This window comes from Phoca vitulina, unplaced genomic scaffold (assembly GCF_004348235.1).
Source record: "Phoca vitulina isolate PV1807 unplaced genomic scaffold, GSC_HSeal_1.0 scaffold204, whole genome shotgun sequence".
NCBI lineage: Eukaryota > Metazoa > Chordata > Mammalia > Carnivora > Phocidae > Phoca > Phoca vitulina.
The window spans coordinates 14,590-42,043 of NW_022589903.1; the positions used below are offsets into that span (position 1 = coordinate 14,590).

Genomic DNA, 27,454 nt, shown 5'->3' on the forward strand with positions numbered 1-27,454 from the left:
GACAACAAATAGTTCTTTTTATCTCTGTACTTGCGTGTGTACATTTTGATGTGCATTTCTTGTTTGTGCTCAGTCTTCCTGACTGTGGTCAAATAGAAAAATATCCTGCTGTTGGAGGGGATGGCCAGAGGACCAGGGAGCTTTACACTATAGCTGCCTTATTATTATTATTATTATTATTATTATTATTTTTAGTTTAAATTTGTAGGCAAAGTGTAAATTTTTGGCAGGGAGGAGGACAGTTTTTGCTGCTAATACAGCCTTGCTTCATTTGAAGAACACCATTTTTTTTTCAAGTTTTTATTTTGAAAAGATTCAAACCAACAACAGCAAAGTTTCAAGAATAGTTCATGAACAGCCATGTACCCTCTACCTTAATTCATCAGTTGTTAATATTTTGCTATATTTGGTTTATCTCCATTTCATTAATTTTCTAACCATGACACAATGATCAAATTCAGGATATTTAATGTTGACATGATGCTGTTATCTAATATATAATCCATAACAAAATTTGCCAGTTGTCCCAATAAGTGGCCTTTTTTACTGTGATCTGGGAACCAATCCAAGATTACACAGTGCATTTCGTTGTTATGCCTCTTTAGCCTCCTTTAATCTGGAAAATTTTTTATTTCATGACATTAACATTTTGCAAGAATGTGTCTTCAGTTGGGTTTGCCTTATTGTTTCCTCATGATTGATTCAGGTTGGGCATTTTGGGCAGGAATATAGCAGAGGTAATGTGGTGTTCTTCTCTGGGCATCGTATCAGGAGGTACATGAGTTTGGGTTGTCCTGTTAGTCATGATGATAAATTTGATCACCCGATTAAGATAATAAGTGTGGTAGGCCAAAAAGCAACCTACAAAGGATATCATCAAATCCTTAGAACCCGTGAATGTGAACCTTATGTAGAAAGGAGGTTTTTGTAGATATGATTCAATTAAGGATCTTAAAATGAGATAATCCTGGATTATCGGGTGGGCCTAAATGCCACCACAGCTGTTGTTGTTAGAGGAACAGAGGGAGATGTGACACACAGAACAGGAGGAGTCACCGTGACAGTGGATGTGGAGATTGGAGTGATATGGCTTCAAGCCATAGAATGCTGGCAGCCTCCAGAAGTGGAATAAGGCAAGGGATGAGTTTTCCCTTAGAGCCTCTAGAGTGTGCATGGCCCCACCAGCACCTTCATATCGGACTGATTGGACGTTAGTCAAAATGGCTTCCAGTATGGTGAAAAAGTAGATTTCTGTGGTTTTAAGCCCCCAGGTTTATGGTGATTTGTTATAGCATGCACAGAAGATGAATACAGTGGTATCCATCAGTTAAGGGAATTTCAATGGTACTGTAACTGAATTTAGAAAATAAGGTTTTACCTGAGAGTGATTGATTATCCATTTGACAAAAATTTTTCTGTATGTTTAATATAGTTATGGTTGCACCTAGGTGTATGGGAAATAACACTAGCCTGAATTGCACTGGTAATTTTTTAATTGAGAGAGTAGTTTAATATATCTAAGTGTATTTTAAAAAGTAAATAACCTGAGTCATCTTCCTAATGAATGAGTCGCATATAATTGGGCAGTGACTAATATCACAGTAATTATGTTAATTAAACAACTGGGAGGTAATGCAAATGGAGCAAGCCATCATTTACCCATTAACTTTATTTATTTATTTATTATTAATTTTTAGAGAGGGAGAGGGGGTAGGAAGGGGTAGAAGGAGAGAGAGAGAGAGAAAGAGAGAGAGAATCTTAAGCAGGCTCCATGCCCAGAGCAGAGCCTGATGCAGGACTGGATCTCATGACCCTGAGATCATGACCTGAGCTGAAATCAAGAGTTGGACACTTAACCAACTGAGCCACCCAGGCACCCCTTTAGCCATGAACTTTAAAGGAGGCTAAAGAGGCATGACCATGAATTACAGGATGGAAAACATAAATTCATTCTTTACCTTTTATCTCAAGAACTAGAATATGGGTTTTTATGTTATTTTTTGAAGGACTCTGGTTTGGGATTAGTCAAAATGGTTTCTGCCTTTCCTCAAGTATATCCTAATTCAAGAAGAATAAGCCACATGTACCTTTTTCACTTAGAATAAATGTCACAGTATTCATGGTGAAAAATTGGATTCCACAATTTTATTAAAAGGGTTTGCCCAGCAAATGTTTATTTAATGCTTATTATATGTCAAGCAGCTAAGGATATGCAGTGTACAAAACAAAATGCTTCCTATTTTTGAGCTTAGATATTTTAGTGAAGGGAGACAGACAATAAATTAACAAGTAATACATAGAATATCAGATGGAGATAAGTATTATGAAAAAAATATTTCAGGAAGGAAAGTGGGGGGAATATAGAGTGTCTAGGAGGATGGGGAGCTGTTTCATACAGTGGTGTCAGAGAGGATTTCAGATTTGAGCAGAGCTCCTAAACAAGCAGTGGGTCAAAGAAGAAATCACAAAGGAAATTAGAAAATACTTTGAGAGGAATGAAAACAAGAGCATAACTTACCAGAACTTATGGGATGAAGCAAAAGCAGTGCTCAAAGGGAGCTTTAGAGCTGTAAATCCCTAATTAAAAAAGAGAAAAGATCTCAAATCAGTAAGTTACTTTACACCTCAAAGAATGAGAAAAAGAAGAGCAAACCTAACCCAAATCTAGCAGAAGGAAGGAAATAAAGATTAGAACAGAGATAAACGAAATGGGGAATAGGAAAACATTATAGAGAAATCAACGAAAACAAAAGTTGGTTTTTCTAAAAGGTCAACAAAATTTTAGCTATACTAAGAATAAAACAAAAGAAGGTGCAAATAACTAAGATCAGAAATACAAGCAGGGACATTTCTACTGACCTTACAGAAATAAAAAGGATTGTATTTTCAATGAATTAGGTAACTTAAATGAAATGGACAGATTCCTAGAAACATACAAATTACTGACTTAACAAATAGAAAATTTGTTATCTGTAGCAAATAAGAGGTGGGGGTCAGTAATCAAAAGCCTCTCAGCAAAGGAAAGTCCAGAGGGAGTGGCTTCACTGGTGAATTCTACTGAACGTTTAAAGAATTAATATTAACAAAGTCTTCTAAAAAATTGGACAGGAGGGAACATTTCCAAACTCATTCTGTGAAGCCAGCATCACCCTGGTACCAAAGCCAGACAAAGCTACCACAAGAAAAGAAAACTATAGGCCAGTATCCCTTATGAACATAAATGCAAAAATTCTCAACACAATACAAGCAAACCAAATCCAAAACCATATTAAAAGTATTATACCCATGACCAAGTGGAATTTATCCCAGGAATGCAAGGGTGTTCAATGTAAGAAAAAAATAGTCAATGTAATACACCACATTAAAATGAAGGGAAAAAAACCCATGATAATCTCAATTGATGCAGAAAAGCTATTGACAAAATTCAGCATCCTGATATGATAAATAAACACTCAAGAAACTAGGAATAGAAGGGAGCTTCCTCAATAGGATAAGGGACATTCATGAAGAACGCACACCTGACACCAAACTCAATGGTAAAAGACTGAAAGTCTTTCCTCTGTGATCAGGAACAAGACACAGAAGCTCACTTTGACCACTCCTGATCACCATTGTATACTGAAAACTTTAGCCGGAGCAGTAAGGCAAGAAAAAGGAATTAGAAGCATCTGAGTTGGAAAAGAAGTAAATTTAAGCAGAGGTGTGAATGAAGTGACAAAAACTCCATTTACTTGCTCTAGGAATTTCACAGGTTGCACTAACTTGTGAGTTAAGATTAAATAAATGCATATCGTGTTGAACATCATTCTTCAAATTAGCATAGGCATGTTTTCAGGTGTTATCAGAGTGGTTAATTTGTTAAATGTTGTTAAATGTTCTTCACATTCTGCTGTGAAACCCATTATTGCCATAATTGTTTAGTCTTAATCTCGGAGTTAAATGGATTTGGTGACTACCATCATTCTTTTGTGATAGTTTTTCTGTTCATTTCTTCATTGGCTGAAATTCATCTTCATTTTGAGAAGAGTTTTTGGGGAAATAGAGTTCTTAATTTCTCACACATTCAAAAATGCTGATATTGGGGCGCCTGGGTGGCTCAGTCGTTAAGCGTCTGCCTTCGGCTCAGGTCACGATCCCAGCGTCCTGGGATCGAGCCCTGCATCAGGCACCCTGCTCCGCGGAAGGCCTGCTTCTCCCTCTACCACTCCCCCGGCTTGTGTTCCCTCTCTCTCTGTGTCTCTGTCAAATAAATAAATTAAAAAAAAAAAAACTTAAAAAAAAAAAAAATGCTGCTATTGACATTGTACTTGATGGAGTAGGATTTTTTAAAGATTTATTTATTTACTATTCGAGAGAGACAGAGAGGGCATGGGGGGCAAAGGGGCAGAGGGAGAGAGAGAATCCTCAAGCAGCCTCCCCCCTGAGCGTGGATCCCAACGCAGGGCTGGGTCTCACGACATTGAGATCATGACCTGAGCCAAATCAAGAGTTGGATGCTTAACCGACTGAGCCGCCCAGGTGCCCCTAGAGTAGGATTTTGATGTATAATTTTTCACCATACCTTTCCCTGAGGATGTTGCTCCACTGTCTTCTAGCACTACATGTTGCTAAGGCAAAGAGTAAAGCCAGCTTAATGTTTTCCCATTTTGGAGATGAATTGAGCTTTGTGCCTGAATAGCCAGAAGAATCCTCCTTTATCTTTGATGTCCAGTAATTCTATTAGGATATATCATCATATCGATTATTCTGTGTCGGTTTAACTAAGACATGGTAGGACTTTGGATTCTAGGTTAAGGCATTTTACAAAGATATTTTAAAAGACATATTCCTAAATTTATTTCATTTTATTTGAAAGCTAACTTAGGAATCTTTTATATACAATATAACCTTTTGAAAGAGAATGAAGTGATTTTAAACAAAATTTTAAGAAGTACTTTTTATTTGGGGATCTTTAATATTTTATCATTTTAGGAAATAAGGAAAAATTATTCTGTTTTGCTAATGTGGGTAAACTGTGAAGTGTGAATCTTTGCACCAATTTTCTATAAATTTGGTCAGATAACTTCAACATGTTGATTTCCCTTTTCTTTTATTAATTATTTTAAGTAGGCTCCACACCCAATGTGGGTCTTGAACTCACGAGTCTGAGATCAAGAGTCACATGCTCTATCAACTGAGCCAGCCAGGTGCCCCGTCTTGTATTCACTTTTAAATCTTTTTCTATTTTTAGGTCAAGTCCAAACAGTGTATCAGCTGAGTCATGATATTGATGTAGGTCGTTTCCAAACACTAATGGAATGTTTTACCAGCACTTTTGAAGAAGTGAAGATTTTAGCATTTGATCTTCTAACGAAGTTACCAAAAACAGTTGTACAGTTTCAGGTATTTGGACTTTTTCTTTGTAAATGCGAATGTATGTATATGCCTGAAAACTTTCTATTTTAGCAGCAAATAAAGCAGGATTGTGCAGGCTTTTTGCATCTGCCTTCTTACATCTTCTGACTGTTTCAGTTATCATTAATACTTCTACTCTTGCAGGGTGGTAGGTTGGAGGAGGTAGGGATGGATGGTGTGGAAGGAGGAAATATAAGAGAAAAAAAACTCCAAATCCATGAGCTTTGCTTCTTTTATTGTTTTGATAAAAAGGAAGGTGTGAGAAGCAGTAGGTTTTATTGCTCACAAGAGTATTGGTAGATTTCAGTTAACTGCGGTCTCCCCAGTTCCCGTGGACATGTTAATATTCTGTCAAAACACATCACTTACAGTAACTTGCGTTTTTTGAAATAACATCCTTGCTAAGTTGACTGGGAAGCCGAGTGTAAGTGAGGCAGAGAACGTGTTTCTGATCTTCCAACAAGCAATAGCTAAACTGAGACTGAAACTCAGAGTACTTGAGGTTAACAGCAGTTTTCTCCCCCGGCCTTCTACCCCATCCCCAGCCCCCACTCTCTTCCTGACGGCGGGCACTGCCAACCACGGGGTGGGAAGCAAAGGTGGGCTCGGGAGTGTGGACACAGCATGGGGGTGGGTCTGCAGGGGACCCACTAGCCGAAGTGCTTGGCTCTGCCCTTGAGGTATGTTCTGGGGCTGTGAGGTCACCAGCAGCTGTGGGTTTACTGTTCCAGAGCTTTGCTGTGGCTTTCTGTTAGAGCTGTATAGAGGCCGAAGGCACCTACAGGGGCTGCCGCTGAGCCATGGTCTATTCTTTCTCTGGCTGTTAGGCTCTGTTTAGGGCAGGATAGCTTGTAGATGCAGTGGGATTCCTTTCTTTTTTTTTTTTTTTTTTAAAGATTTTATTTATTTATTTGACAGAGGCAGGCACAGTGAGAGAGGGAACACAAGCAGGGGGAGTGGGAGAGGGAGAAGCAGGCTTCCCCGTGGAGCAGGGAGCCCGATGTGGGGCTCGATCCCAGGACCCTGAGATCATGACCTGAGCTGAAGGAAGCCGCTTAACGACTGAGCCACCCAGGCGCCCCTCCTTTTTTTTTTTAAGATTTTATTTATTTATTTATTAGAGAAAGAGCATGAGAGCAGCGGGGGAGGGGTAGAGGGAGAGGGAGAAGCAGGTTCCCCACTGAGCGGGAAGCCCAATGCCGGGCTTGATCCCAGGACCCCAGGATCATGACCGGAGCCAAAGGCAGACACTTAACCCACTGAGCCACCCAGGCACCCCACAGTGGGATTCTGTAGGAGCACATGTCAGAGAGCACAAGGTGTCTGTTTCCATGGCTTCCAGATGGCATTGCAGGATCTTTTCTAACTTGGGTCCATATTAGGAGTTGTTCTCCAGTGCCCATTTATCTTTGTGGTCTTTCACATGCCTTGGTAAGCAAAAGCTTCTTTTGGTGCTTAGGCTTCTAACTTTTGTAAAATACAGAGTTTTTAAAGGAGATGCTTTCTCTTCCTTTCTTCTCTCCCACCTTCCCATCCTCCTTGCCCCTTACCATTCATCACACTGAAGCCTTGTATCATATATATAACTGTGACTCATTCCTGGCAAATATTTTGAGAATATCTCGGGGCGGGGGTATATTATAGCACCTATATGAAAGACTTGGTCCTTTGAGATAACTTTAAAACGTTTTTGAATCTTAACTAATATAAGGACCTGTGTATATATATATTTTTTATTTTATTTTTAAAGATTTTATTTATTCATTTGAGACACAGAGATATATATAGAGAGAGAGCATGAGCAGGGGAAGAGGCAGAGGGAGAGGGAGACGCAGGCTCCCCACTGAGCCAGGAGTCTGATGTGGGGCTCAATCCCAGGACCCTGGGATCATGACCTGAGCTCAAGGCAGACGCTTACCCATCTGAGCCACCCAGGTGCCCCTGTGTATATATATTTTTGATGACATATCTTTGTAGTATATGACTTTATTACTCACATTGTCTGTTGCCCTTTTTTCTTGTGGAGCTACATATCCAAGGTCTTTATATTATATTTTTACTGACCTCAGATGATCGAAGAAAGATATTTATTTATTTATTTATTTATTTTTAAGATTTTATTTATTTATTTGAGAGAGAGCAAGCGAGTGAGAGAGCACAAGCAGGGGGAGCAGCAGAGGGAGAGCGAGAAGGAGACTCCCCACTGAGCAGGGAGCCCAACGTGGGGCTTGATCCCAGGACCCTGGGATCATAACCTGAGCTGAAGGCAGATGCTTAACTGACTGAGCCACCCAGGTGCCCCAGAACAAAGCTATTTTAGACTCCAAAGGCTATTTATTGTGTTTCTTACTAATTGTCAGTTAAGCAGTTCAGGGACTTAACTGTCAGTTACCAAAAAAATGGCTTAGATGCTTAATTGGTTCTTTCTAATATTGATTTCGATTTGAGCTTTTGGCCACTGTCTTTTTTAGGTCACAGAAAATTAAACATATCAAATGGCAAAGAATTTAAACTGAAAGAAATTGGTATTTGAATCAGTATTTTTTTTTAAAGGTTTTATTTATTTATTTGACAGAGAGATAGCGAGAGCAGGAACACAAGCAGGGGGAGTGGGAGAGGGAGAAGCAGGCTTTCCACTGAGCAGGGAGCCCAACATGGGGCTCGATCCCAGGACCCTGGGATCATGACCTGAGCCGAAGGCAGATGCTTAATGACTGAGCCACCCACGTGCCCCTTGAATCAGTATGTTTGATATCTATTGGAAATTAATAGATTTAAATATTGGTGTACCTATAGCCAAATTAAAAATTAAGCTTATGGGGCGCCTGGGTGGCTCAGTCATTAAGTGTCTGCCTTCAGCTCAGGTCATGATCCCAGGGTCCTGGGATTGAATTCAGCATCGGCTCCCTGCTCAGTGGGGAACCTGCTTCTCCCTCTGCCTTTGCCTGCCCCTCCCCCTACTTGTGCTGGCGCTCTCTCTGTCAAATAAATAAATAAAATCTTTTTTAAAAATTTAAAAAAATTAAGCTTATAATGATTTTCCCCTTGTATTTGATAATTATGGAGTAATCCTAGTAGAATTAATACTATTGAGCAGTGAAACCCTGAGACCCAGTGTATTGAACATGTAATTTGCCAACCATGGAGTTGGGACGAAGACCCATGTCTCTTGACCTCAGCCCAGGGCCTTTCCATACTTGTTGCAGTGAACTGTCCTTTGTTCTGTCTTCTTTAGGACATGCATGTGAGTGGATGTTTCTATGACATACAGGTGTGGGAGCTCTGATGCAGAATTTCTGAGGCTGATATGATCACTTTATTTTCTGCACATATACATGGATCTTTACCAGGAATAGCCTGGTGGATTTGTACTTTTGTGTGAATTTGTATTTTTTTCCATTGAATTCGCTGAATGGAGAGGGGGATGGGGGAAGTGCAGTAGTATGCTGCCCAGGTAAAAGAGACTTCAATGTACAAAAAAACTCTGGTCCATGTGGACATAAGAAAGATGGTCTGGCCATAGTCATAGCAGAATTTCTACAGGAAAAAGCATACTTCTGCTGGAGAAAGAGGTACTGAAAAAAAAAAACTTTATCAATGTCGAATTTCCCAATTGACATTATTTCCAAGATCCTCATCACTAGAGCTGAGTAATAATGATAATCAGTAATTACTATAATAAAGTCTAACCTGTATTCTGGGAAAAAGGGAATTGAAGTAATGTTTATATCAAGTTTCAGTTATGTGTCAGGCTCTGTTTTTAAATTCCTTCAAATTAGGGGCACCTGGGTGGCTCAGTCGTTAAGCGGCTTCCTTCAGCTCAGGTCATGATCCCAGGGTCCTGGGATCGAGCCCCGCATCGGGCTCCCTGCTCAGCGGGAAGCCTGTTTCTCCCTCTCCCACTCCCGCTGCTTGTGTTCCCTCTCTTGCTCTGTCTCTCTCTGTCAAATAAATAAATAAGATCTTTAAAAAAATAAATAAATAAATAAATTCCTTCAAATTAAAGAAATGTTTCAGTGACAGTTACTGAGTCTGTGCTTTATTCTAGGATTCAGAGAAACTGCAAGCCTTATTCCAAGCAGCACTGGAGCTCAGCTCAAGCACTAAACCATACGACTGTGTGACAGCTTCCTACCTGTTGAACTTCTTAATCTGGCAGGATGCCCTGCCCTCATCTCTGTCTGCCTCCTTACAAACTCAGCAAGCTTCATGTGGAGATGGAGATAAGTCTGCTATTGTGGTGGAGAGGAACACATTAATGGGTTTGTATTGGATAAATGACCTTTTGCTGTTGCTTATCCAAACCAGTGTCTTACTCTCTCGCTATTCATTTAGTTAGCATAGCTAGTGGTTAAACATTTATTTTGTGTTTTTTAAATTTTTTTAAAGATTTTTATTTATTTGAGAGTGAGCGAGAGAGATTGAGAGTACAAGCAGGGGGAGTGGCAGAGGGAGAGGGAGAAGCAGGCTACCTGCTGAGCAAGGAGCCCGACTTGGGGCTCAATCTCAGGACCCTGGGATCCTGACCTGAGCCAAAGGCAGACGCTTAACCAACTGAGCTACCCAGGCGCCCCTATTTTGTGTTTTTTTTTTTAATTGAAGAGTTTACTAGCATAGAAGAATACTGTGAATTTCTCTGTGAATTGCAAGTAAATAGTTTACTCAGCTATAACACTGTTTCTAAACAGAGGGTTCATGTTAAATAAGTAGATTATACAAATGTACATTAATAAAGCTCTTATTTAAATAGGACGTCTTGGGACACTTGGGTGGCTCAGTTGGTTAAATGTTTGCCTTCAGCTCGGGTCATGATTCCAGGGTCCTGGGATCGAGTCCCGCATCGGCTCCTTGCTCAGCAGGGAGCCTTCTTCTCCCTCTGTTTGCTGCTCCCCCTTGTTTGTGCTCTCTCTCTACTTCTCTCTCTCTCTGACAAATAAATAAATAAAATCTTAAAAAAAAAAAATAGGACGTCTTTCTCTACCAAAAATGTACTTTTGGGGGGGGCAGAAATTTTACTATGACTATAGCTAGATCATCTTTGCTATTTCTATAAAGAGCAGAGTTCCTTTGTCTATCAGATTTATGTTTTAACTGACTGTCACACCCCTGCCTTTTACTCTTCCCATATAGCCAGTTCTAAAACCTAGTTGGTTGGTTTAGGTCTAGTAATTTCCAGCAAGTATTTCTTGGGGATTCATGTGCTTAATTTTGTGCTGGTAAATATTCACTTTGGAGTTGTATTATAAATAAGGACAGATAAGGATTTTTATTTAAAAAAAAAAAGAGAGAGAGGTCAGATGTAGGAAGAGTGTTAAAAACTGTTCTCTCCAAGATGGTAAAAAATGCCCCGAGAAAGAGAACTAATAATGGGAGAAAATTAGGAGGCCATGGGTAGTTCTGGTAGAAATGGGGATAAGGAGGGGACAAGTGCCATGGAAGATGGCACTTGTCCACTCTAGTTGCTTCAGGGCTGGGCTCAAAAGGAGACCCTGATACGTGACAGGAAGAGGTTTGCATTTGGGGTAAACTGTTCATGTACAGGCTTTCAAATTCAAGTCATTTAAAAACTCCATGAGATATTTCAAGCATACAAAAATAATTTAAATATAGATATAGGATTTAAATAGTAATAGTATAAAAATGTCACAAATTTTATTCCCAAGCTAGGTTATAACACCCAACTTAAGAAGTATAATAACACCCATACCTTTAAAGCTTCTCTTCTATCCTAGCTCCCTCCCCCTGCCATATAATTACTCTCATATGGTTTATGTCAGTCTTTCATCTTATTTTTACCAAGATTTTACCACCCATGTATATATCATTAAACAATATATTACTTTCTTTTACATGATTTTGAATTTTATATAAATAGTACCATATGTATTCTACGAATTTACTGCATTTTATTAATACCTTCTCCTGTTGAGGGACTTCTTTTTTCTAAATAAATAATGCTGATGTGAACATTCTTGTATATATCTCTTCTAATGGACGTGTCCAAGAGTTTTGGTAAACAAAAAAGTAGGATAGCCTAGTCATAAAGTATGTGCATCTTCAACTTAACTAGATGATGCCAAATTATAAATTTTGAGAGTTGTGGTGTATTACATCATCACTATAACTTGCTATTGTCAGATTTTAAAGGTTTACAGAATATGAAGTGGCTATCTTGTGGTTTCATCTTGCATTTTTCTTGTTGTTAATGTAATCGAGCATCTTTTTACATGTTTATAAGCAATTCACTTCTCCCCTTCTGTGAAATGCCTGTTCATGTTCTTTGTTTAGTTTTCTGTAGGGCTGTTTGTCTTTTTCCTATTGATTTTTAGGACTTCTTTGTATATTTTAAATGTTAATAATTTACTGGTTATGTTGCACAGTTCTAAAATTTAAACTATAACTCTTGAGTGGTGAGAGGTGACATCGACTATGCTGGGATAACTGGATAGTTACCTGCAAAAGAATGAAGTTGAACCCACTTCTTCATACCATATACAAAAATTAGTTTAAAATGGATCAAAGACCTAAATGCAAAAGCTAAAAACAATAAAACTCTTAGAAGAAAACATGAGTGTAAATCTTTGTGATCTTAGATTAGGTAGTGGTTTCTTAGATCTGACACCCACAGCACAAGCAAAGAAAAAATAGATAAATTGGACTTAATGAAAATTTGAAACATGTGTGTCAAGGATGTCATTAAGAAAGTGAAAAGACAACCTGTAGAATGGGAAACATATTTGCGACTCCTTTATCTGATAAGGGACTTATATCTAGAATATATAAAGAATTTTTACAACTCCCGAGTAAAAGGATATAACCAAATTTAAAAATGGACAAAGAATCTGAATAGACATTTCTCCTAAAAGATAAATGTGAAAAATAATCACATGAAAAGATGCTTAGCATATTAGCCAGTAGGGAAATGCAAATCCAAATTACAATGAGGAAGCACTTCACACCCAGTAGGGTGGCTATAAACAAGAAAATAGATAATAACCGGTGTTGAGGGGATGTGGAAAAAGCAAAGCCCTCACACACTGCTGGCAGGAATGTAAAACGGTGCAGCTACACTGGAAAACAGTCTGGCAGTTACCTGGAAAGTTAAACATGGCGTTACCATATGATCCTACAGTTCCACACTCAGGCTGCTGTAACAAGATACCATCACCTGGGCAGCTTAAACAACAAACATCTCTCTCTCACAGTTCTGGAGGCTGGGAAGTTCCAGATTAAGGTGGGAGCAATTTCAGTTCCTGGTGAGAACCCTTTCCCTGGCTTCAGGTAGCACCCTTCTTGCTCTGCTCACATGGAGGAGAGGAAGCCAGTTCTGGTCTCTCCTCCTCTTCTTATAAGGACTCTAATTCTATCGTTGGGCGGGGGGGAGTCCCACTCTCACAACCTCATCTAAACCTAATTTCTTCCTAAAGACTCCATTTTCAAATATGGGGCTTGGGGCTTCAAATAGGAATTTTGGGAAGGACATGAACATTTAGTCTATACTCGGCATATATTAAGAGAAATGAAAAGTATGCCCAAACAAAAACTTATATGTGAATGTTTACAGCAGAATTATACTTAATAGCCAAAACATGGAAATAACTCCCATGTCCATTAACTGATAAATGGATAAATAAAATGTGGTATGTTCATACAGTGGACTGTTATTCAGCCATAAAAAGGAATGAAATAGTGATGCATGCTACAACATGGATGAACTTTGAAAACACTGTGCTAAGTGAAAGAAGCCACGAATTTTATGATTCTGTTTATGTATGTCCAGAATAGGCAAATCTATAGAAAATAGATGTTTTTGCTTAGGGCTGGGGAAGGTGAGAGGTACAGGGAGGGGAGTGACTGATAATGGGTAAGGGTTTTTTGGGGGGGGTGGATTAAAATGTTCTAAAATTCACTGTAGTGATGATTGCATATATCTATGTAGTGATGATTGCATATATCTATGAATATGCTAAAAACCATTGACTTACATACTTTAAATGTATAAATTGTGTGGTATGTGAACTATATCTCAATAAAGCCATTATTTAAAAAAACCACAAAACAACAACTGTTCAAATAGCACATGGCACATGGGCCTGAGGTCTGATTCCCCAGATAGAGGATGTCTAGGAGCAACGATTCAGAGTGAATGCTGAAAATGGATCCAGGAAGTTAGGGAAAGACACAGTTCTGCCTTCTTGACTGGAAGTGTATAGCAGGCTGGATAACTTTGAAAAATCTCTTTTTTAATATAAAACCTCTAACAAAGTTTAGTTGAGTTGGATGTTTTTTTGTGGGGACTGCTTAGCTATTCACAAATTTATAAATGTGTTTTTAAGCTGGCATTACTTTGGTTTTTTGTTTGCTTTTTCTAGTTATCAAATGCTTGTTGGAAAATCTTGAGGAAGAAGTATCTCAGGCTGAAAATTCTCTCCTTCAGGCAGCAGCATCATTTCCACTGTATGGGCGAGTTCACTGTATAACGGGCGCTTTGCAGAGGTTATCTCTAAAGTACGTGTACCACAGATGTCTCCTGAGCATGCGTTTCTGAGCTTTAAAGCCTTACTGCAATGTGTCCTGGGAAAGGAATATATTGCCTTAAAGATAATTAAAACTTAGATTTTAAAATGTACCTATGTACACATATTTTTATATCTTAAATATTTCATAGATCGCACAATTTTGAAGCAGATTCAACCTTTTATGTAATAATTTCCATTTAAAATTTTTGAATTTTGCTTTTAGTATAAATTTCCGTACTGTCCTTGTTGCAGCAGCCTACGGTTGGTGAGTGAATGGAGACCTGTGGTAGAGAAGCTCCTTTTGATGTCTTACAGGCTTTCTGCTGTGGTGTCTCCAGTCATTCAGAGCTCCTCCCCAGAAGGCCTCATCCCAATGGACACTGATTCAGGTCAGCAAATGAAAAAAGCTAGAATTCCTATATTTTTTGCTCATTACGCCTCTCCCCGCCAAATCATTTCTTTGGGAAGATATAGAAGCTAAGTAGGTGGGTCAAGAAGCTATTTATTATGATTAGTGATATTTCTGCCACTGTAGTAATGTCTTTAATTCTTAAAAAATAACCAAAACAAATAAATAAACCAGGTGATGAGCAAGGTACTTCCTCCTCTGGGGTAAATTGGATTTTCTAATACTGTCATTTCAGAGCATCACCTACCAGGTAGCCGCTGGGGCTGGGAGAGTGAGCAATATAAATCAGGGAGGTGCGGTTTAGTCAGAGATGGCAGCTTATTAGGAATCGGGAATTTAATTAAAACAAAAAATGGGAGGAGATACTCAAAATGCCCCATTGAACTCATGAACTTTCATCTGCCTTTCCCCTACCAACTCCTGTGTCTTTGCAAATGGCCCTACCAAAGATCTGTTTGTGCAAGTCAAGAGCCTAGGAGTGCTTGACATCTCTCTTCTGTTCCTTACATCTTGCCTGTCCTCATGTTCTTTCAGTGGTACCCCTTAAATATCTTTCAAATCTGTTTTCTTTTTATCTGTCATCTTCTTACCTTACCCCAGGCTTTTATCTCTCTTGTTTGTGTAATTCTAGGGCCCTCCCATTTGGTTTCCCCCCATCTACTCTTGGCTCCTTCCATTTTCTTTTTATACTGTATCCACAGCAATATTTTCTACTCATATAATTCATCATGTTATGCATAATCTCTACTTAACTCCTGTGCTCTGCCCCACCCCATTTGTTTAAAATACTTGAGTGACCTCAGACTAGGTCCTCTAATAGTTGGGCTCCTGCAACCTTGCCAGTCTTGTCTCTTTTTCTTCCCAAAGTGTTCTTCATGGAGTTGTTGTGATTTAAGAGGGATTTTATTGATATTTTCCTCCGTTGTCCTTAGCAAGTGCCTGGTAGAAATAGGTATACAATAAATATTTGTTATAATGAATAAATCAACGAATGAGCAATTCCAGAAAAGATAGGAACTAAACCCAGTGTGTGGGACACTGCAGGGGGCATATATATACCCGTACTGTAGCAGCCAGAAGGGATTGGCTGTGAACGGTATACATTTGATGTTGAAATAAAGTTTGTGAATGCATTTGAGGAGTGCAAATGAGAGGCTTGTATTAAAAACACACTGAGCATATCATAAATACCCAATTAAAGTAACTTGGTGTTTTGTGTTTGCATAGAAAATGTTAGGTTTTGTTCTTTACTAAAAATGAATTGGCAGATTGGTGATGGTTCATGAGTAAGACACAGTTATTTGTTTATTTTGGCTGGTATACCAAAATTTGATGTTTTAGTTTTCCTACTTAAACAATACGTGGGAATAAGAAACATCCAATCTTAAAGCTAGTATTTGGATCAGGCAAGTACCAGTATATTCTGGATGAGAAATCTTGAATATTTGTCACCTGTGGTGGGTGGGGCCTATAGTGTATGCTAAAATTCTGTTTGTTATTAAGTTTTAAAATGTCCATTGGTCTCAAGAACAGTCTGTGGCCCACAGACTTTTCCTTGATTTTGCCTTTTCTTTTTTCCTCGGGTTGTCTCTATTATTCCTGTTTCTGTCCTACATTATCTACCGTGCATTCTGAATTCCTTGAAAACATTTCCTCTGAAAGCCATAAAAAGGAATGGGTAAAATTTTATTCTGATCATCCTTTTTTTCTTAGTCTTTCCATGGTTTCTATTTGGAACCAGTGTTACTTTTTCATGGCTGTCAAAATTTGTTTTGGCAATATTTCATGGAAGCCACAAGTGAACATAAGATGTTGGTTGAATCATCCTGATAGCCCTTTGGGTCTTTGTATCTCCTATAAGACCTAAAATGTAATGTAAGTGTATCTAGGGACACCTGGGTGGCTCAATTGGTTGAGCATCTGCCTTCGGCTCGGGTCATGATCATGGAGTCCTGGGATCAAGTCCTGTGTCGGGCTCCTTGCTCAGCTAGGAGCCTGCTCCTTTCTCTGCCTGCCGCTCCCCCTGCTTGTGCATGTTGTCTCTCTCTCTGACAAAGAAATAAATAAAATCTTTAAAAAAAATGTAAGTGTATCCAATAGGTATATAAAATACCTGTTCTTTGATTTGTTAATTGGTTTCAGGTGACTGGCTGTTGTTACTTATTTTTTTTCTTAAAGTATCTGAGCCTGCCTAGCTCTTCATTCCCTCATCATCTGTTCATTCCCTTAGCCCATGTTACTGAACCTCTGCCATGAGCCAGGTTTCTGTTGTAGGTGCTGGTGACTCAGCAGTGAACAAAGTGTTGCATTCGTGGAGCTTACATTTCCTAATCCATTGAGTGCTTAAGGAATAAAAATGAAGTTCAATACAATACTAGGGCTGTAAATCATACTTAGAAAGCAGTATATTACCTAATGCATTTCACAGTCAAATACAAAGCCTTTATCATATTCCTGAGCTATGGAAGATTTTTTTCTTTATTTTTAAGTACAGTTGACAATACAATATTGTATTAAAGATTGTTTTTGTTGTGGTGGTTTCTTACCTCTTAAAACCAAATTACCTGAAGTTTAGTGCTCTTTTTTCACATGATTGAGCACCATATTTGAGATTCTTAGATAACACTAAGAAAAGCAATGTAAAAGAAAGAAAAGCAATGTAAATGAAATGATGGTCTTTGTCTTGCGGAGAGTTTCTGTTGTATTGTTTTGTACTGTCTTCAACCAATTTAAAATTTTGGCCATATTTTAAAAGCACGCTCAAGTGTCATGAAGACCTTAATAAGTAATTTTCACATTATCTACCCCATGAGTCCCTTCTAATAGAGCTGATTATCAAGTATTAAAAATTATAAAATTCGGGGCACCTGGGTGGCTCAGTCAGTAAAGCGTAGGACTCCTGATTTTGGGTCATGTCATGATCTCAGGGTCCTGAGATCAAGCCCTATGTGGGGCTCCCCGCTGAGCATGGAGCCTGCTTAAGATTCTCTCTCTCCCTCTCCCTCTGCTCCTTCCCCCTCCCACCCCTGCTTGGCGAGCTCTCTCTCCAAAAAAAAAAAAAATTACAAAATTGAGGGCAAATACTCCCAAGGGAAATCGCATGGGCTGCAGAACTGTGATTTATGCACTCCCTTCTCTCTCCCTCAGAGTCAGCAAGCCGCTTACAGACGATTCTGAGTGAGATTCAACCACGAGATACTAATGATTACTTCACTCAAGCCAAAATACTCAAAGAACGTGATACCTTTGATTTGGAGGACTTGAATGCCAGTGTGCCAAATATTGGTGCTTCAGCAGAGATCAAAGGTAGCATGTATAAAATCAACATTGTAGTATTGTAATTGGTGTTTCAGTGACATAATGTACAAAATGTTTTTTATATAGTAAATCAGGGTGCAGATGTTTGCAGAACATTTCTAGAAAATAAAGTCTTTGAGCTTATCAGTGATTTATTTTGGGGAATGTGTAAATGGTGCACCCCAGTGCGGTATATAAGGTGCTACAACGGAAAGCTTTGAGTGCTAACACCTGTCTTGGCAGCCAGGTGGTGCTCGGTCAACTTGGGTTTGGGCCGCAGTCGGCTTCTCCTAGTGATGTGGTTCACTGTGTGCAGTGAGAGTCCTTACAGTCAAGCAGCCTTTTAAGAGAAATCAACCTTATTACTCAGTGAAGTGTGAGCTGCTCTGTTGTATCAAGCCTCCAGAAGTTGTGTTCTACTGCTTGTTTTCTCATTAGTTGTTATTTTATCATTTTCTGTAATTCTATAAAAAGTCATCAGCAGTAATCTTAGTGACCTATTACATATTCTGCATTCTCCACTAGATGGAGATATTGTCTTATAAAAATTTCTCTGTGATTTTTTTTTTTTAATTACACAACATAACATCTAAGTATATGCTTATTGTAATAGTTTCTAGCAATATAGAGGTAAATTTGAATTAAAAACAACTTAAAGCCTTAATTAAAATTTCAATTCAGTGTTTACATTTTACCTTAAAAAAAAAAAGAGAACAACAAAAAAACGGAATTAAAGTTCTTCATTGACTCCCCATCCCACTTATTCTCTTTTGAGTGTATGTGCTTTTAGATCTATTCTATAATATTGATGTGTATGTACATTTACTCTTTTAGTTTAGTGGGCTTTTAAAAAACACAAGTGGGTTGCTTTGTTAATTTGCCTTTTAAATTGTCTTGGATTTTTTTTTTTTTAATGTTAATACTAAAATTCTAAAAGCTAGAAAAAGAGAGTAAGCATAATTGGTGTTTATTGGCTGTGGAATTTAAATATATTCTGAAAGAGAATTTATATTTTCCTTTGATTTTAAAAGTTTTATCTTGCCCCTCTACTGATATAACAGCTACCTCACCAAGATGAATAATGAAATATATTTATTATAGTCGTAATTTATGGAGGACTTAGAGGCAGAAAGAGTTTGTTTCACTAATGTCTGAAAGTTAGACTTAGTTTTTGAAATGGTATTGTGTTTTATTTTAAAATTTATTTTGAAAATAGTATATTAAAAAAATACTTAGCATGATTCTTACTTAGAGCACATGCTCAACAAATGTTACTTGTTTTATCATGAATAAATATTACAATTGGTTTGTTCAAGCAGATTGCTCTTGGGGAAATTATGAATAATCTTATTCTAAGAAACCTGGGATGTGAGTAATCAAGTGTCTAGTGTTGCAATCTTTTTTTTTTTTTTTAAGGTAAAGAAAGAAAAACATGTGATGTAACTGCTCAGATGGTGCTGGTATGTTGTTGGCGAAGTATGAAGGAGGTCGCTTTACTTTTAGGCACACTGTGCCAGCTTCTTCCCATGCAGTCCATGCCAGAATCTTCCAATGGCTTACTGACAGTGGAGCAGGTAGGGGAGCTGTTTATTCCACCTGGTATAATTTCTGGTCATGTGACTCAACTCAAACAAACATGAGTTTTGAATTTTTCTTGAATAAAATCCTACAGATGTCAACTGAAGGAAATTCACGGTAGTATAGAAATTAGACCTTGCGGGCGCCTGGGTGGCTCAGTCGTTAAGCGTCTGCCTTCGGCTCAGGTCATGATCCTGGGGTCCTGGGATCGAGTCCCACATCGGGCTCCCTGCTCCGCGGGAAGCCTGCTTCTCCCTCTCCCACTCCCCCTGCTTGTGTTCCTGCTCTAACTATGTCTCTCTCTGTCAAATAAATAAATAAAATCTTTAAAAAAATAAAAAAAAATAATAAAAAAAGAAATTAGACCTTGCACTACATTTCAAAACTGTGGCACTTTTAGAAATAGTTTTATTTTTCTAAGTTATAAATAACTGTAGATTTTACCTTCTAACTTCAACATTGTCATTTTAATTTTAATTTTTCCATTTAACACCTATACATTTAAATGAAATTGTTTAGTAAAACTCCACAAACCGGGGTGCCTGGGTGGCTCAGTCATTAAACGTCTGCCTTCAGCTCAGGTCATGATCCCAGGGTCCTGGGATCGAGCCCCTCATTGGGCTCCCTGCTCAGCGGGAAGCCTGCTTCTCCCTCTCCCACTCCCCCTGCTTGTGTTGCCTCTCTCGCTGTGTCTCTATCAAATAAATAAATAAAATCTTTAAAAAAAAAAAAAAAACTCCACAAACCTCTTAAATTTCGTGAAGGAAAAAAAGTAATATATTGGTTGATTATGGATCTCTTGTTTCCCACTACATTGATAATAAAGTTGTAGTCCCTTTGGTTTTTTGGCTGACTTTTATTTTAAGACCACAAAGTCCATTCGCCATCTGGGACTGTTCAAGTGACTTGAGTGCAGTGTTTACAAGAAATTAGCTTACCACAAGCATTTCATTTGGAAATATTTTAGATTTATTAGATTTCTGTTTTTAATTGATTCCCTCTTCCTTTCCATATGGTTTCAACAATCTCTTTCCCACCATTTTCCAGCAAAGATCTATAACACATACTTTCATTTTTAACCTTTTTCAAATAAAGATAATTTTTCCCCAAGGGTGTTACAACATTTAAGGACAAAACAAATATTGTAGTACGCTAAATGCTGATTATTTCTATAATAACCATGTGACTCGTTCCATGGAAATAATGCTAATATTTTTATTCTCACACTCTGTGGCCATGTGCTTGCATCTGGTTAACAGCTGGGCCTGTGATACTGCAAGGCCCTGAGATGGAGACCAGCTGAGGGGAACAGTACACTGCCGGCATCATTGTGTTCCTTATTCTCTTCCAAATCAAATAGGCGTCAGTGTTCTAGAGTTACTTGCAGTCATTGCTGGTGACCAGCTGGAGTGCCAATGCCAACATCTTTGCTGAGGAACCCAGCTATGATTAATGATTACTTCACTGATGTTCACTGTCTTACTAAGAAGTAAACATGTGCTAGAGTCTCTTCACTGTTCAACTCCTCTTTTCAAGGACAAGTTAAAACATCTAGTTTTGGGGGATTTGTTGGATAGTGCTTAAAAAAAAAAATTCAGGGAAACAGATTTTGCTTTTACTGTAGTTGAGAAAGACCTGAAAGCTTCCTGTAAAAACCATCTGGCCTTGACATCTTTTCCATAGCACCCAAATCTTTTGAATTTAATTTATGTGGGAGAACCATGTTGGAATTGAGAATTTATATAAAATAAAAGAGATGTTTGTAAAAAAACCAAAACCCCCCCAAAAAACAACAGCAACAATAACAGAGAGGCTCTTATAAAGCAAAGAACTCTTCTAATGACTGTTTTCTTGAATAAAAAATGAGTCTTGTTTTTCTGTAAAATATTAATTTCTATTCTAGTGAGATTCAGTCATTTTTCCATGTCGCTGTTCATGTGGTGATATCACATTTTTGGTTTGAGAAGAAATGAACTCCTGAATGAGCAATCAAGAATGTCTGGGGTAATGCTGTTCCAACCTGGAAACCCTGCCACTTGTGGAAGGCTTTATACTTGATCCTGGTGTCTTTAACTAGAAGAAATGCCTCAGTTTAGGAACATTTAGTCAATGAAAATCAAAGTCATCAAGAAATTAGCGTTGTTCATATTGCTAGAGGATTCCTACTTTTATTTATTTTTTATTTATTTATTTTTAAAGATTTTATTTATTTATTTGACAGAGAGAGACACAGCGAGAGAGGGAACACAAGCAGGGGGAGTGGGAGAGGGAGAAGCAGGCTTCCCGCCGAGCAGGGAGCCCGATGCGGGGCTCGATCCCAAGACTCCCAAGACCCTGGGACCATGACCTGAGCTGAAGGCAAACGCTTAACGACCGAGCCACCCAGGAGCCCCGAGGATTCCTACTTTTAAACAAAACTTTTCTCTATGAAATTCTTCTAAATTAAAAATACAACCATGTACTTAAAACTTTTGAGAGTTAAAAATATGGACATGATAGAGAAGAAGGTAATTTCCATTGGAGTGGGTGGGCCATGCCTGAGGTCCACCTTCCTTCCAAGGACACAGTCACTATTACAACACAACATCTTTTGTGCACCTATCAGCAAAACTAAGAATTTAAGAGTCAGTACCTTAGGTGAGGGTGACCATAACAGACGTGCACAGACAGAGGCAGCGAAGTGACTTGTAGGCAGGAGTCACTTTGGGGGAGAATCTGGGACTTGGATTTCTTATTCTCAAGAGTAATAATAACAATGGTGCTCTGCTTTTCTCTTAATGGATGAAGGAGGCCGTTCCATACAACCTAAAATATTGACACTCAACGCAGTGTTTCTTTTACTCTCCATTTGCCCTTTACTCTTGAAAAAGCAGGATGATTCTAATTTAAAATTTGATGTCTCAAATGCAGACAACAGGGAGGATTTCTTTTGTAGCCCGGTGCCTTTAATCCCATCCTAGTTTTAGGGCCATTTGTTGAAGGGGTGACCCCTGAAATCCTGCATACATGAGGGTGGTTTCTAACCAGCTGGCAGGCAGTGAGATCATTTTGAAGATTACAATTTGCTGCGGAATGAGAAGGACTGGTTCCTGTTTGTGACTGAGTATTCAGTGCTGTATTCACAGACTATTAGAGCTGGAAGGGTCACAGGGATGATAGGATCCAGCCCTCTTGTACAAGGGCAAACTGAAGCCCTCGGGTGTTACCTGGTTTGCCCAAGATCACAAAGCTGGCTTGTGGCAGTTGCGGGAGGGGAACCCAGTTCTCCTTTCCAGCCTGCGTTCAGACACAGCACAGTGCTGCCTTTGTTCTGAACTGCTCATTTAACTTTTCTTTAAATTTAATCTTCCCTACTTCCCCTACCCAACCAGACTTTTACAAGCAACAGGACAGTAAGGCAACTTGCTACTGAGCTTTTTAGCAAATGATTCATTTCCCTAAATCACTTCTTGCAAAGCAGTGTGTCCTCCACGGCTTCAGCAAGAGGAAAATGTGTTCATTCAGAGGCAAGTCTGACTTTCCTCCTGCAAGGTAATCACCTAATGAAAGGTTCTTTCATAATGTCCCTGTACAAGAAGCAGAGATAAAACCAACTTTGAGGGATGTAAGTCGAGACCCTTAAAGAGTGGGCAGTACGTGCAACCTTATCTCACAACTTCCTGGCTGGTGTGTGTCTAGGTTTCAAGCTGGATGTTTTGCTGATGTAGAGCTTTTGCTTGATACATTTTGTTGGTCCTCTTTCCAAGGGATATTGGATACCCAGTGCCTGCTTATTTTTTTTAAACAACTTCCTCTATCTGGAGTATCAATTCATACATTTATATATTTCCTCTAGTGTTCCTAAAAAGAAGCTTTGGGGTAGATTTTTCATACCTGCTTTCCTTTCCTAGTAATTATCGCCACAGAAATCGCCTGAACAAAAATAATTACCAACAATTAAATTAGCTATTTTTAAAAATTCCTACTGTAGATTCTGTTGTAATTTTTAGGATGTACATGGCTAAATGGGTTTACACATTTTTCTCAGTGTCTTTTGTTACTGTGTTAGGTTTTCTGTAATGGACAACAGGGGATATATGTTTATTAGCATCTGTCAGTCTTAAAGAAATTGCCTTTTGTGTTTTGCCAGAGTTTATTTTTTTAGAAATTATGAGTAAGTATTCATTGAATTGTACTGAATGCAGGTTACCATTTTTAAGCTATGAAATGGAATTAAACATATCTTTTAGTCACCTGTTTATTGACTGCCATACTACAAGGGTGTTGTGGGAACATAAAGAAATGTAATATGTGGTTCTCTGACCTCGAAGGGCTTAGAAATGTAATAAGGGATGCAAGACAAATTCATTTTTAAAAGTTAGAGTAAAGGACACCAGTTAAAAGGGCACATGGTTAAGAATTTGCTAGAAAGCAAAGAGTAAACTGCTGGTAAGAAGATGTCTAAATACCAGAAAACTATTTTTTTAAAAGATTTTATTTACTTGAGAGAGAGAGAGAGAGAGCGTGCACACGCGCGCACAAGCATGAGCGGGAGGGGGGTAGGGAGGAAGAGGGAGAAGCAGACCCCCCATTGAGCAGGGAGCCCAATGTGGGGCTCGATCCCAGGACCCTGGGATCATGACCTGAGCCGAAGGCAGATGCTTAACCGACTGAGCCACCCAGGGCCCCTAAATACCAGAAAACTCTTATCTTTGTTGTTATTATGTAGGGGAGCAATGTTTGGGCTTTGAAGAATCCCCACTGTTAGTAAGAAATCCCTATAGTAGAGAATATACAGTTTAAAACATTAATTATCTTACTGTCATCTAAACTTTTATAAACTGTTCTATTTAACCAAAGTGGAATTAATGACATTCCTAAGGTTATACGAAGTAGCTGTGTCCTAAAGTCAAAATTAAAATTAAGGGATTAAGTCTCAATACTTGATGATACAAAATAAAAACAAAAACAGACATTTACTGTTTGCTAGTCTGCCAGGTGCTCTGCTACATGCTTGTATGTGTAATCTGACTTATTTCTCAGAATAATCCTATGAAGTAGGTTCTAGTTTTAGTCCCATTTCACAGGTGAAGGAACTGGCTTAATTAGCTTATATTAATAAGGAGGCTGAGTAGGGTTCCTGAACTCAGCCCTCCCGGCTCCAGAGTATCACAGCTTAACCACTGCATATGCTTTTGTAGAAACATTCCACCAATACTTTTTTTTTTTTTTTTTTTTAAAGATTTTATTTATTTATCTGACAGAGAGAGACACAGCGAGAGAGAGAACACAAGCAGGGGGAGTGGGAGAGGGAGAAGCAGGCTTTCCACTGAGCAGGGAGCCCGATGCGGGGCTCGATCCCAGGACCCTGGGATCATGACCTGAGCCGAAGGCAGACGCTTAACGACTGAGCCACCCAGGCGCCCCATCATTCCACCAATACTTAAATCCTCTTGGGTTTATCTACTTTAGAATTAGTGGAATTAGCCTTGATTTTTCAGCTGTATTTCTATCGATAAAGGACAAATTTTTAAAAATGTATTTAAATTTGCCCTTTGTGGGTTTTAGGCTCTAGATGAGCATTTAACTCCCCTAATTTGTCCACTGGTGAGTTATAGATGCCTAAAGACATGGCATGTAGCTATTTTCCCCTATGGAAATTTATACCCTGTAAATCTAGAAAGCATGTTAATTGGCCTGTTGAAATGGGTTTTATGAAAATTTAGAACCAGGATCTGCTAAATTTAAAAAGATAGTGACTAGAATTTAATTTTAAGAATAAAAATCAGGGGTGCCTGGGTGGCTCAGTTGTTAAGCGTCTGCCTTCGGCTCAGGTCATGATCCCGGGGTCCCGGGATCGAGCCCCACATCGGGCTCCCTGATCCGCAGGAAGCCTGCTTCTCCCTCTCCACTCCCCCTGCTTGTGTTCCCTCTCTCACTGTGTCTCTCTCTGTCAAATGAATAAATAAAAATCTTTAATTAAAAAAAAAAATAGAAATCAGTGCCCCCCCTTTTTTTTACCTTTTTACCTTTATTCCCTTTTAAAAATCTTGAGATGTATGTTATTCATTAAGAAAATATTTTGTGGGGGCGCCTGGGTGGCTCAGTCGTTAAGCGTCTGCCTTCGGCTCAGGTCATGATCCCAGGGTCCTGGGATCGAGCCCCACATCGGGCTCCCTGCACCGCGGGGAAGCCTGCTTCTCCCTCTCCTACTCCCCCTGCTTGTGTTCCCTCTCTCGCTATGTCTCTCTCTGTCAAATAAATAAAATAAAATCTTTAAAAAAAAAAAAAAGAAAATATTTTGTGAAGACATCATCCATGTTTTTGTGAACTTTAGATAGGACTTTAGTAGCATCTAATAAAAAGGCAATTGGTTCAGAGCTTTCAGAGGACTTCTGCATTTTAAAAATAAATTTAAAAATCCTGTTTCTGGGGGCACCTGGGTGACTGAGTCAGCTGAGCCTTTGGCTTGGGTCGTGATCTCAGAGTCCTGGGATCAAGTCCAGCATCGAGCTCCCTGCCTCAGCAGGGAGGCTGCTTCTCCCTCTCCCTCTGCACGCCCCCCCACTCGTGCTCGCTCGCTCTTTCTCTCAAATAAAAAAAAAATCCTTAAAAAAAATTCTATTTCTGGTTCTGACTGTTGTCATTAATTTTCTAAGTTGTTTGGGTCAGATCTGTTTCTTGTAGCCTGATTACCCTTTTCCCTGTCCAGCTGCCACACTGCCCTGCTGACTCCTCCTACCCTTGGTAATGGGGTCCATGTCCAACTTGCAACCCTGTCTTCCACTGTTTTCTAGTATGAAACCTTAAGGTCATTCAGCCAGGTCTGCTAACCTTCACTTTTATATTCTGTGTTCATTCATATAGAAAGATCCAGTAGTGGTCTGGGAGGTAGCAGGGACTTAATAAATGCTCATTCCTTCTAGCCACCCAGCCTCTTCCCGTGTTCATTACCCTCTTCCATTTTGGTCCACCCAAGTATATCCAGTTCAAGGTCTAAACATGAAGCTTCTTGTAATAATTTATTCTAGGGCAGAAGGATCTTTCATTTCTTGGAGCTGTTAGGCATCTGATGGGTACCATTCAGCATATTGGTTTTGTCTGAACTGAAAGCCTCTTGAGGACAGATGTCCTGTTTTGTTCCTCCCTGTCTACCCTAGCACTAAGCTGCTAAGCATTTGGCTGGGTGCTAAAGAAATATTTACTGATTGTCAGACACTGTATACTCTCTTCAAAGGCAAGAATTCATAGTATTACCTAGGTGAGTTTGTTGGGAGATTATGTTCAGAATGAAATGAGGGAAAACTGTCTACTTCTTACTTGTATCCTTAGAACCTCATTCTGTTTCCTGAGGCCAGGATTACCTAAAATTGAGGTCCATCCTTGAGAAGACCCATGTACTGGTCACACTTCTGAGATCTTTGATTTTATTATATGTTTTTTGGTTTAGGTTCCTTTAAACAGGATAAAGGAAGCTGAACATCAGATCTTTGCTTAAGAACTAGATGGTGAACTGTTTTAAGTTCACAGAGAAGCACTTTAACAGTTAACATTTGTGTTTTCCTGAAGTATGTTTTACTATCTGTAACATTTTAGAAAAAAAAAATTAAGGAAGTTAGACCCCATCTTTATGACTTGCTGTTTTTATTTTCTGTGGCTTAAAATACCTATTCTTAGAAATCTTCTTTTATTTCTCTAATAATAGAAATGATACTCATAACAAGTTAGCTGAGTGAAGTTCTGGTCCCCATTTTGTAGGATTATTGAGTTTTAGGTCTATCTTGGGGGTTAAATTCAGATTAAAGGCTTGATAATTCTGGTCAAAATACGCTCTGAAATTACTGTATTGAAGAGAAAATGATAAAGCTTACCCTGACGGTGGTTTTGATAGCTAGTTGTATGTGACTCAAAAAATATTAAAAATTAGGTGTATCGTAAGATCTTTACCTGAAAACTTTAGCTGAAGAACATGACGTGTCACTCTTGGGTTATTAAAGTGTTAGAATTTTAAAAATCCTATTATATACTGCTTTTCTGGTTCTTTGTTGTTTTATATCTGTTTTATGTCTGTTTCTTATGTTTCTTATTTCTCTAAGTGTATCACTTGTTACCTCTCTATAATCAGATATATTTTGAGTATGGAGTACGTCTTTACTTTTCCTCTATTTGGAAACCCAGAACTGAATGGGATTATAGATTATGGGCCTGTTCTGCACTTTTAGTTTTATTAACTTATTTTAATATACAATCTTTGAGGCAAGTACTATTGTTATACCCA

The 27,454-nt window shown here is 38.7% G+C and overlaps 1 protein-coding gene across 1 annotated transcript in view; it reads left to right on the forward strand.

Annotated features, from left to right (window-relative positions):
- Window positions 1-27,454, forward strand: part of LOC116629035 (thyroid adenoma-associated protein homolog) — a gene marked incomplete at both ends in the record, with an annotated part of 69,252 nt that overhangs the window by 13,593 nt on the left and 28,205 nt on the right. The window contains 6 exons of the mRNA XM_032399322.1: window positions 5,231-5,382; window positions 9,443-9,656; window positions 13,767-13,902; window positions 14,166-14,302; window positions 17,470-17,628; window positions 19,036-19,193. Coding sequence (XP_032255213.1) covers window positions 5,231-5,382; window positions 9,443-9,656; window positions 13,767-13,902; window positions 14,166-14,302; window positions 17,470-17,628; window positions 19,036-19,193 — 956 coding nt within the window. The remainder of the gene's footprint in view (window positions 1-5,230; window positions 5,383-9,442; window positions 9,657-13,766; window positions 13,903-14,165; window positions 14,303-17,469; window positions 17,629-19,035; window positions 19,194-27,454) is intronic.